At 40.5% G+C, this 12,394-nt stretch overlaps 1 protein-coding gene across 5 annotated transcripts in view; it reads right to left on the bottom strand.

Moving 5' to 3' along the window:
* Positions 1 to 12,394, bottom strand: part of NRXN3 (neurexin 3) — a 1,034,251-nt gene that overhangs the window by 597,889 nt on the left and 423,968 nt on the right. For 4 of the 5 annotated variants that reach the window (XM_009280739.2, XM_019472456.1, XM_019472459.1 and 1 more), the window contains 3 exons: positions 9,552 to 9,933; positions 7,980 to 8,170; positions 7,347 to 7,520 (listed from right to left, as the gene is read on the bottom strand). In XM_009280739.2, coding sequence (XP_009279014.1) covers positions 7,347 to 7,520; positions 7,980 to 8,170; positions 9,552 to 9,933 — 747 coding nt within the window. Of the gene's footprint in view, positions 1 to 649; positions 677 to 7,346; positions 7,521 to 7,979; positions 8,171 to 9,551; positions 9,934 to 12,394 lie in introns of all 5 variants that reach the window. The other variant, XM_019472458.1, reaches the window with a different exon arrangement.

The raw sequence follows: 12,394 nt of genomic DNA, 5'->3' as shown, positions 1-12,394 counted from the left end.
AAAAAAAAAAAAAAAAAAATTTAAAAAAAAATCAGAGACTATCCAGTAAAAGGTTCTAAAAAAGACCTATGAGGGGTACAAAAATTAGCAGATACAAAGGGATCAGGCATGACCATTAATATGTTTGATCAATTATGGCTTGTAATATGCCATCTAACAACTAAGGGAATTTGTACTTAATAGATTTTTTTTTTTTAACTGAAATTCCAGAAAGTTATTTCTGCCTTTTTTTTTTTCCCCCCCTCCTTCAAAGTCCATGTTAAAAAACTAGCTTTTACCTCCTGGTCTCAACTCCTTAAGATCAGTACTGAAGAATCCAAGTCAGCTTTTTGTTTTGTAAAGCTCTGATGACCTTCTGTGTCTCTATACACAGCAGCTATTTGCCTGAACAATCATTAGGCATTTCAGGAAATCAACCTGTGCTCTTATGGATATTCAGAGATTGATACAGTCAAACCCCCAAGGTCAACAAAAACACCTCCGTTATTTGCCAATTTCTTCTTCAACCCAGCTATCCCCTCCAGAGGGGTTGGGGTTTGTCATTCTGTTCCCATCTCAGAGGTGTGACTGCATCCAGTAAAGGCACCAAATGTTACATAAAAGCATCTTTCAGTTCAAACCAGTAATGGGGAAGAACCACCTTCTCTACCTTGCAGGTCAGCTTTGGTCAACTCAACTTTGTTAGCAAAAAATAAAAAAACAAAACAAAAACAAACAAAAAAAGGCAAAAACAATAAACAACAGGTTAGTATAAAGGCAGATAAACCAGGGTCACATCACTTTAAATAAACAAAAGCAATTGGTATAACCATCACAGCCAACGTGCATAATCAATACATGCAGGAATGACAGCATAAGCAACAAGGACACAAAGGGACACAGCTACCTTAACCCAACCAAGCAACAGATAACAAAACCACATACAAAAAAGAGGAAATGCATTTCATTCAGACACACACACAAGGTCACAGAATTTACAGATAGTAGAAAGAGAAGGGGGGTGGGGATCACATTCTTAACACCCATCTCTCAGCATTTACTGATAATTTAAGAGAGATTTTGTCTCATTTGAGAAACACTTAGAATCCATTTAAGTAAAAAAAAAAAAAATCTATTTGACTTTCAGCATATTAATCAAGAATATTTTCATTTGTTTCTACATCCAGGCTCTGGATCTGAACTTAAATCTTCTGTCTCATAAAAGCACAGATTGCCCTGGCTTTTTGTCCAAAGTGGATTTATTGCCAGAAAACCATAGGGGACTGATAATTGTGGAAGACGACAACCTCTGTTTATCCCAAGAACTGAACTTGACACTGGATATAAAGTGACAGTAAAACCTTGCCCCCTCACAAGCTGTTGCCTGCTCGTGGATTTCAATATATCCTTAAGAAAACTTGCATCAACAGGCAAAGAGACAGCTCAGGCTTTAGACCCACATAATCTTCATCGATCTCAGAGCAATCAACAGAAATGACAGTAGTACAAGCTCACTCTTTCACCTAGGTGGGAATGATCTTGTTATCTGTGGTCAAATCATAGTCCACATGGCAAAAGAGAATCATAAATCTACCAAGTCTGACTGACTGAAGATCCAAGTACACTTTCTGAAAATTGCAGAGCATAAAAAAGCAAAACAAAATAATACTACTGATGCTCTTCAATTTAGGCACAAGAATTTTTTTTTTTTTTAAATGGAGTCCAGTTCACAAGGAAGCCACATAGGTTTTTGATGTGTTATACCTTGATTCTAAGTTTTCTCTTTCAGCATGGAAAAAGCAGAGTACAAATATGGGAATATAGGCAGCAGCTCCTGAACCCTTTGCCACTGAAGGTTACATATTTCTATTACACAGCACAATGGGAACAACAAAACAACCAAATCACTGAGCTCATTGTTCAAAAGATGGGTATTTAAGAAGTGCATACTCACCTTTATAACCTTCTGTTCTTAAAAAGTTCTAATATCACAGCTGATATTGAAGAGAGATTGGTAGCTCTCCCTTTCTCCCATTGTCTCCTTTTACATTTACAACCCAGTAAATTAAAACTGGCATGTACAGATGCTGTTTCCTGTGGTTCCTATGAAGTTTAATATTTTGAATCTTTGCTATCATTTTACAGCCCACGAATGACTCAAGATGGCAATGACCTTCCAGAATTGGGAAGAAAAATCTGACTAGCTCAAAAGGGAACTGCTCTACTACATAGAGCCATAAAATTCCCAGAGTTCTTTAAACAAAATGCAAAAGAAAGTGGGGAAGGGTGGAAAGAGGAAGAGGATGCATTTCTCCATGCATCTTCTTCAACATGTATTCTAACAAAGTAATTTCTGTGTAACAAGCACTTTTTCTAACTCCCCTGCTCCTCATCTTCTTTGTAGCTGAGGTGGAGCAAAGCTTATATTTGTTCCATAAATCCAGTAGCACTGTGACAACGGAATACAAAAGCATAAAGAACAGGAGAGCTGTCAAACCATCATGGAATAAATTCATGCTCCTCTCCTCAACAGACAACCTTTGATTCTACAGAGAAAGTGAAGTATGACCAGATTTGAAGTTTTACTGCTGAGCAGATGAAGGGTGAAATTCTTTCTGACATTATCTTGCTGTGAGATTTTAAGCATGAGATTAGATTTTTTTCTTTTCCACATACTGCTTAGTATGCAAAATGTGTTTCTGATTATCCAGCCTGTATGCATGCTTTTCATGCACCAGTGAATTCCAAAGGTTAACTAAACTATTTCATGGAAAGTAGCACAAGATTATGATTTTCTGCAGAATCTGGAAGAAGATTAAATTAGGACCAAAAGGAAGTCCCAAAACATCTGGAACAGTGTCAGCCAGTTTAATAATAATCACTCTCCTTTGTGAGAAGTTATGTGTGGAACAGGTGAGAAAAGGTGAAGAGGAGAGGAAGAAGCCACATCTCTAAAGCACATAGAAAACTGCCTTGTAGAAGAAATACAATGTTCTTTAACCACTGCCGTTAGGTTTGTTTGGCTGGGGGCAGGATGGGGTGAACGTATTTAGAACGTGCAGCTGAATTTCAGATAGCTCTAGTGCCCATGGTAAGCAACATAAGGATGTCCAAATAAAGGAAAGGAAAACACAGGAGAACATATGGCAAATTAATAAAGAAGTGAAAAAACACCCCAAATGCAGGAAGTACTCATTAATATTTAGGGCAATGTCTTTAAACTCCACAAAAGGTTGGACATCTGCTTAATTTCTTCCAGGACCAGTGAGGAAAAAGCAGTGAGTCACCGAGTCTTGACTTTTGTGGGTAGAATAAACTGATCCATTCATCTAGTAGTAAGACCAGGAATGAAGCGCTCAGCAAAAAGAATTGATTTTAGAAGTCTGGAATCAAGGAGGAGCTGATCCAAAGTTTAAATTGGTTTACTTTCAAGGAGGGAAAGAAGGTCACCTGGAACAACTTCTTCGATCCTCCAATTCTTGCATACACACCACAGTGCAGACATCTTGTTTCGCAAGCTGTGTATGTCTGACATAGAAATGGAAATAGCCTCTATTACTCAAACTTAGGAGCTGTACAAAAATTTCCAACCACATCCCATAGGCTGTTGAGCTGGAGACTGGAGAGAACCAGGTCACGATAGAGGGCGTCTTTACCTCAGTTTCTAATGCTTTGCTCATCTCTAGGGGCCTCCACTCGCTACTTTAAAGTGCTCTGCAAGACATAGTTGAATTTCATAATGCAGCATAATGCAAAAGGAAGCTGACAATTCAGCTAACAAATGGGATAAAGAGGTTACTTAGCTGTGCTATCCTAAACAAATTCCACCATAGATAATGGAATTTAAAGAAATTATAGGAATAAAACTGATAGGCAATCAGAGATAAAGTAATTCTTGCCTGAGGTCTTAAGCTGTTTTTTTTTTTTTTTTTTTTTAACACTACTATATGCTATTAAACACCACTACTTTCAGTCTCAAGGATGCCTGCATTTCAGTTAATGACTCCTATATATGGCCTAAGAATGCTTTGGGATTCTCCAGGTCCTAAAGAAAAAAGCTCTCACATAAATATTATTTATATTGAAAGCGCTTCCTGCTCCTGCTCAAATAGGAGCACTGCCTTACCCATCACTGGAACACAGCTAATTGTATAATGCAGTAGGTTTGTGCTTTGGTGCACAGCAAGGCTGAATTATGCTTGAGCACATAAGAGGAACAATGTGGCCAAGGAAGTTCAATGGGTTGCTCAAACTGAATAAAAGGAAGTGGCAGTAGAACCAAGACAATAAAGAATATTACTTTCCTATTAAAACTTGCAAATCTTAATTGGTGGTATGGAATAGGGTACTGAAATACACAGATAACAAATGCAAACAAGCTGCAACGATGTCACCCATCTGTAGTGGTACTGGTCTGTCTTAGGTGAGACAGTGCTGTCTGCTGACCTACATCTCACATTCTACTATTCTCCAAGCTTCCTTCCTCCCCACATCCTTTGATTCTGTCCTAAGACCAAACTGACAGTTTCAGAGAAAACAGCTGCCACCTTGTAATCTCCTCTGCTTCTGAAAGCAAAGCCACAACAAGAGACAAGCATTAGCAGAAATCTCTCTCACACCATATTCAGAAGGCAAGATTCATACATGGGGATGTAATGACATTTCTTTAAGCATGCATGCTCTTATCATGTACATGGTCCCACTGCCCTTCATGATGAAATAAGGACATGTCCTGCAAATCAACACACAGCACAACTGTTCACCCAAAAAGCCTGCAACTGTTTATTATAAACACATTTAAACATCATAAGACAGCAAGAACTGCTTGGGACTTCAGCCCTTAAAAACATTGTTAAGCCTGCACCCAAGATCACTTCAGATGGAAACAAAATAGGGAGACAAATAAGGACCGAACACACTTAGAGTTTTTCTTTCCTTAGAGGAAGGGGAGGTAGGTGTGACTTTCAGTGGCAACTGTAAGAACAGGCACCAGCAGGCAGCAGTCAAGATGAGATGAAGCCTTGGGGATTGCTGTGACTCAAAAAACCAAAGGTAACAGCTTTCTGGTGACCTAATTCTCAGGTTTTTTACTAATCCTAAACATGCTGGCAAAGCGAATGGCTTCCTCTTCAGCAGTTCCCTTGGTACCAAGCAGGGACCATTCAGGAAGATAGCACTGGCACGGCTTTGCAAAATCAAGTTCTTCTGAAGGCAGAATGAGGGCCAATCATTGACCTTCCCACCCAGTTTTTTAGGTCTGTCTCCAACTTTGAGTCTTGTTTGAAAGGCTTTAGAAGAGAAGGGGAACTCACATTCCTGACATTTCTAAGAGTGAACCGATCTCCACATTCAGGCAGCAGCTGAGCTGGTACCAGATTGGCACACAAAGTGTGTGCCACATTACACGTTTTGGGAATGGCACTGACCTTATGCAACCTCAGTAATAGGACACTAAATCAAAGACCTACACTGGGTACAGGAGAAGGAAACACCATAGCTCTAATAATGGTGCAGAGTCTTCCAGGAAAGCATCATGACTCTCTTCCTGAGCCACACAGAACAACAGGTTAGTCTAACGAGAGGTCCTCTGAAGGAGAAGAGCTAGTAGACATAACACGTAGGCTATATAGCCAACAGATTAAGCTAACTTCAAATAGAAGAATTACCACAAATCACTAATATTAAAGAAGAGCTTTCAGTGCACTAAGGATAATAAAAAAAGACATTTTCAAAAACCCCAAATACATTTCTCCCCTCCCCCTTGAACCTTGTAAATGACAACACAGAAAAGGTGCACTTCTTTTGGCATTTTGGCTCTGCCACAAATGGGCAAAGCCACAAGTTCTGCTACACTATGCTCATTTCCACAAGGAACAATGTTGTTAACAGACACTATTAAATACAGCAGAAAGACAGAAAGAAGAACAGCCTACAGCTGTGCAGCACTTACCAATGCTGTGAAATTGGAGTTGACATTGAGTGAGCTCCTGTGACAGGACACAAAATTCTCATAAACCAGAGTATTATTGTGGGAGTGCGGAAGGAGGGCTGAGACACAGGAGCTCCCAGCCAACCAGAACACCGGGAGACAAGGAAGGGATCAGATCTAATTGGACTGCCAATTTGGCGTTTCATGAATACTCAAAGATAGCACTAAGATGATACTTTCAGTCCTAAGAAAGGACAGTCTCGACAAGTGGCAAGGCTTCAGCATGATGTAACCTGTAATCTTGACACAGTAGTGAAATATGATCAAGGACTAATTTCACTTTGTGAAGCCCTGTCTTGAAGGATCAGTTTGGGACATACATCTTCTTAGCAAACATGCATACCAGACAACTTTACCAGTCACTAGAGGAAGATAGTTTTATCAGTAGCTAACACAGCAAACTGGTATTCAGTGGAGCTAGACATAACGGTGATTTTCATTTAACCCAGTCAGCAAAACCTTGGGTTTTTTGATGATAAGTATCCCAAGTGCTTTGGGAATTGATGCCATATGCATGTTACTGAGTCAGTGGTGATGATGTCAATATTCTTTTAATTAATGGGAGCTTAGCAGGAACAGTAAATTATTTAAAGCAGCTTCAAGAAATCACTACTATTTACATGCTTCAAAAAGTCAGTCATCACATTTGTTTCTAAACTGGCTGGAAAAGAGAAACTACAGAAGAGAAAGGTTTTACAGACAGCAGAGACAATGTCCCCACAGTGCTTTCATTGGAGGCCCACCTCCTCAAAAAGGATCTCCTGTTTTGGTCAGATCTTCACCCTTCCGTTTCTTCTACCTTCTATTTCCCCTGTCTCTACTTGGTCTTCAAAATACTTACTGTGGATCCCAGCAGAGACAATGTCCCCACAGTGCTTTCATTGGAGGCCCACCTCCTCAAAAAGGATCTCCTGTTTTGGTCAGATCTTCACCCTTCCGTTTCTTCTACCTTCTATTTCCCCTGTCTTCTACTTGGTCTTCAAAATACTTACTTCTGTGGATCCCAAAAAAGGGTGCTCTGAAGCACAAGTGAATTGAAGGCTCAGAACCTCTTTCAAAGTATTTTAAGAGTGCTGTAATGTTAATAAACCACGCTGAGAAAAGTACTAGTAAATAGTAGTCCATCCCAGTACCATCTTTTCCACTACTGGAGGTACCACCTCACAGGGGATGGAGTATGCAAGAGAACAGCTGCAAAGCTGCTCGCAAAAGCTAGCTATCCTTAAGCGGCATTTGGAAGACATAAGCGTAGTGAAGAATGTCACGATGAAAGCAAACTAATGAAATGGACAGTAAGGTGGACAAGTAGATGCACAGGGGCAGCAATGAAGTAAAAGGGGAGTGCTTGAGAGGGAACACTCTCTGAAGTCAATTATACCTTCGCATCCACGCTCAATCTGCCCACTGCGGTGCAGAGCATCATTGATTAGATCAGGCAGACGCCCATTCAAGTCCACAGATGCTAGACAGCCCTGAAATCCATCACGTGAGGCCACTAGTTTCGGGAGGTTGCTATACATGCCTTGAGCTAGGCCAGCAATGTAGAGGTCACCTAGAGGAGAAAGGGGTAAACATACAAAAAGGAGGAAGTTACATACCTTCTAGAGTGGCTTTCCCCCCCTCCCAACATGAATATAGCAAGCTGTACAGCTGCTCAGAAAAAGTTAAAAGCAGAGCAAAATATTGTGCAAGAAGTCATTTCTGCCTCCTTTACTACAAAAAAAAAACCCACCACACAACACACCACGAAAAAACCCAGCTGCAATTGCATCCTAACTAGAAAAAAAAATGTAGGATGACAATCAATTTCTGAAAAAGCAAAATATGAAACTACTCTGCTACAGGAAGTTGCTAAACGGAGAAAGAGGAAAAAATGAAATTGAAAGCCCAAGTCAGCAAATTCTAGATTTACTGTTCTGTAATGGACGGTTTCTGCAAGCTTTCTCTTGTTCACTGGTTGAGCTGCGCAAGAATAAAGGGGGGGGGGAACTGTCAGTCTTGTAGAACTTACCTTTAAGATCCAGATTTTTGGCACCATTGATAACCTGAGTGACCACCTTAGTGTCCACCTTTAGGCTGTGTGTGTTACTGTTATCTCTGGTGATGACGACATTATGCCATTGGTTGTCATTAAGAGGACGATCACTGTTGCCTTTGATAACATTAGGTCCATTTCCAAGGTCAAACACATAGTGTATATACCTGTAAACACAGCAAGAACTAGTTAAAATTGTGTAAGAACTCCCGCACTACTGACCCTTATTCTAGCCAGAGTTGATAAATTAACTTACAAAAGTCATGAAGGGAAGCATCTCTGGGTTAGAAGGTTCTAGGAAGCCAAAATATTAGCCACTGATTTGAAAAGATATAGTAGTTTCCTCTCCACCAAGAAAGTGTAAGGACTAATATTTTGAGATTATGACATTCGGAGTAATCAGATTCTAAACATAAAGCATTCATCTTTTTCACAAAGTTCTCTCAGATCCACAAAACCCCTGTCTGTGCATATAATTATTTTTTTAAAATTGGTAATATTGATAAATGTACTGGAGAGCAACACTAGATATGCTTATTTGGGGCATATATTCCCCAGATTCATTCTGAGTTTTGAATAACTCCCTTAAGAAGTTAATTGGGAAACTCACTCAAAATATTGTACTAAAATTCACATGAGATCCTAGGCTTAGTCAAACATCTGGAAAACAATTAGCAAAGCTTTCGGCAAAAAATAAAGACCTTAAAGAAGACTGAAGTCATGGGAGTGTTACCCTGAATTATTTATATAGTTCAAACACAGAAATCCACCTGAGGATAGAAGAGAAATATTCTAACTTAGAAAGGAAAAAAAGACAACAAAATTCAACTCTCGGAGCACCAGGAGCTCGTGACTCTTGCTTTTTTTATTATTCAATGTCCCACTTACAAAAATATGTGCAAAGTTAAAAATGAAACAGGATTGAACTATAGTTATACTGAAATAAACAGGACTAGTAAACTGTATTTGTGGAAAACGTGTCTACTGTGACTAGATGAGTCTAAGAGATCAAAATTTGTTCAGCTAACAAAGATTTTTTTAATAAGCTATTGGTCTTGCGAAAATAACATATCGGCTCAAAAGCAAGCTGAGTTTGCTTTTCCTCAAGCATCACCAGCAGAAATAAATTCAGCAGCCCATACGCTCTTTTTTTCCTTCAGTAGAGATGGCAGAAACGACGAGTCTGGTAAAGGGGGAAAAAAAGGGGGGGGGAAGAGAGACTCTGAGCCCTCAGCACATTTCCTCCTCCTCTGTGCTATTCTGCCAGGTTAAAGGGACAAAACATTAGCCTAACTAGATCCAAATAACTTAAAACTTTAAGCATTTCACACTGTAAAAGTGTCTTTCCCTCAGCCACAGGGGGAAGTCAGTGACAAAATCAGGAGTCTTAAGCTTCAGTGTTTATGTCTAAGTGCTTTGCCATACACCTCAGCAAACAGAGAACACATGAGTATAAAGTATATTTCTCTTTATGCAAGCATTTTAAGCTTACCTATAAGTAAGTTTATCTATAAATAAGCTGGTAGAATATAGCAGAAAGTCACTTACCCCTTGACTAGTTCAACTGCAATAAAGTCATTGCCATCACCACTGTTAAAGAGGATGAAACCATCAGCTGAGGTGGTCTTGAACTGAAAGAAGAGGTGCATGGATGTATAAGCCTGCAAGGTGGCCAAGCTCAGGTAGCTGCTCTTGGTCTTGAATGTCACAGGGTCAGCTATAATGTTGCGGAGACCAAAGCGTGCCTTCAGCTCGCAATAGTCAATATCACCATTCTTGCACAGGTCAATGTAAAGCATCCCATTGAACATGAGGCTCTGGAGGTGGCCAATGAAGCTGGAGGGGATGACAGAGATGTACCGTTTCTCCGTCATGATCCCTGTCTCAATGTTGTGGAACTCCAAGCGGGTGTGGTCACCAACCATTGCGCCTGAAGGACAGAAACAAGAAGGAACATGCAGAAAGCCCAGGGATCAGTAACAGGTTATATGGACCCTTCACCCTCCAGTTTCCAGGCTAATAGCAGTACTAACTTAATGCTATCTGATCACTGTTCAGCAGCTTGCATAAGAAAGAATGTATAGACTCTTGGTGGAGAGGGTTGAGTCTAGCAGTTGCCAAAACCTGGCAGAAGACAGGACTAAAGGGCCATGGGCAGCAAGCTCTGTATTTTTCCCTGTGCTTCACAGACTTTCTTGTTTGCAAAGAGTAGGTCTCTCCCTTAAAGCTTACAGTGATCTATTTGATCCAACAGTCCATCTGCCAAACAACTCAGACACTTCTGGAACAACTCTTACAAGTGCACTTCCTGAAAACACTCAATAAACATAGATTAATATAAAAAGAGCAGAACGAGAAGTGAGAACAGTCATAAACCTGCTAATATTTATTCTGTTGTTCTCTCCTGGTGCCTGATGTTATTTCTCTTGTTTTAAAAGCACAGCAGGAGGAAAACACACAAGAATGCAACAGGCAAAAAGCCCTCCATATATTTAAATCATCAACCTATCACTTGGGCTATTTGTCACATTGTGACAGATTTTAATCTCTCAGTTAAAATATCCAAGCTATTCAGTATACCAAATACATCAGACTACTCTCGAAGCATATTTAAATATTCGGTAAGCCTGCTAGGCATCAGTACAGACAGAACCCACACAGACAGATGAAATACAACAGTATGCTGAAAGACTAGTTTGAGTACAGAGACAAACTGAGCAACATCAGAATGAAAACTATTACAAATAACCTTATTTTAGTCCTCTATAGTTCTTCATTAAGATAGTTAAAACTATTTGGTCACACAAGCAAGTATCCTTTCTACACAGGCCTTGTGCTGTTTAGTATAGTTTGAGTACAGAGACAAACTGAGCAACATCAGAATGAAAACTATTACAAATAACCTTATTTTAGTCCTCTATAGTTCTTCATTAAGATAGTTAAAACTATTTGGTCACACAAGCAAGTATCCTTTCTACACAGGCCTTGTGCTGTTTAGTATACAACAGGAATAATATTAAATTAATGAATTACTCAACATTTAATTGTTTTCTCATCATTCAATGTACAACCATTATTCAAACTCAGCTACAAATATGCCGTTATTTTTTCTCTTGTGAAATTTTCTGCAGTGTTGTATTGAGTTGACGTGGTAAGGTTCTGGCTGTGGGGTGGCTGCAGGGCAGCCTCTGTCAGGAGAGGCCGGGGCTGCCCCATGGCAGACGGGGCCAGTTCCAGCCAGCTCCACAACAGACCCACCACAGGGCACAGCTGAGCCCCTCAGCCAAGATGGTGGCACCTCTGGGAAAGCATATTTAAGAAAGGACAAAATGCTGCCTGTGAGTGAGGAACAAAGGAAAAAAAAAACCACCACAAAACTGCAAACACCAAGGTCAGAAAAGGAGGAGGAGGAGGCAGCGGCGCCTCAGGCACCTGAGTGGAAATTCTCCAGCAGCCCATGGAGAAGACCACAGTGGAGCAGACACCCACGCTGCAGCCTGTGGAGGACCCCCATGCCAGAGCTGGTGGATATTTCCTGAAGGAACCACAGCCCATGGAGAGCCCACACTGGAACAGGTTTTTCTGACAGCCTGCAGAGAGGACCCATGCTGGAGCAATTCATAAAGGACTGCCGCCCATGGGAAGGACCCACATTGGAGCAGGGGAGAAGCGTGAGGAGGAAGGAGCGGCAGAGAGGAGCTTTTACAGACTGACCACAGCCACCATTCCCCATCCCTCTGCACTGCTGGGGGTGGGGGGGGGGAGGTAGAAGAGTCAAGAATGAAGGAGCAAACCTGAGAAAAGGAGGGGATGGGGTAGGGTGTTTTACTTTTTGTCTTTGTTTCTCACCATCCAACTCTATTTTTAATTGGCAATAAATTAAATTCATTTTCCCAAAATCAAGTCTGTTTTGTCCACAACAGTAATTGGTAAGCGATTTCCTTATCTTTATCTTGAATCATGAACCTTCTCATCCTATTTTCTCCCCTGTCCTATTGAGGAGAGGGAGTGAGAGAGCAGCTGGGTGGGTGTCTAGCAGTCAGCCACCATCAACCCACAAGTTCAGCAGCACAGTATGCAAATTATCCTCAAATATTCACTTAATCTTCTACCACTCCTGCAAGATTAAGAAATATTACTTTCAATTTTATATACACAAAAGGTGAGGAACTGAGAGATCAACATATAAATAGTTTTGGATCTCAAAAAAGAAATATTTGGCATCCAATTTAGTGGAATATGTAACAACTTTGGAGCACTCACTGGTTTTGAGGCTCAGCGCTTCTAGAAATAAGATCCTATATTGGGTTTGCATGGCAAGGTTTCGGTAGCAGGGGGAGCTACAGGGGTAGCTTCTGTGAGAAGCTGCTAGAAGCTTCCCCTACATCCGA

Source organism: Aptenodytes forsteri, unplaced genomic scaffold, assembly GCF_000699145.1.
Source record: "Aptenodytes forsteri isolate BGI_AS27 unplaced genomic scaffold, ASM69914v1 Scaffold193, whole genome shotgun sequence".
Lineage (NCBI taxonomy): Eukaryota > Metazoa > Chordata > Aves > Sphenisciformes > Spheniscidae > Aptenodytes > Aptenodytes forsteri.
Note: the sequence above shows the minus strand (reverse complement) of the source record. Positions and strands in the feature narration are given on the sequence as shown.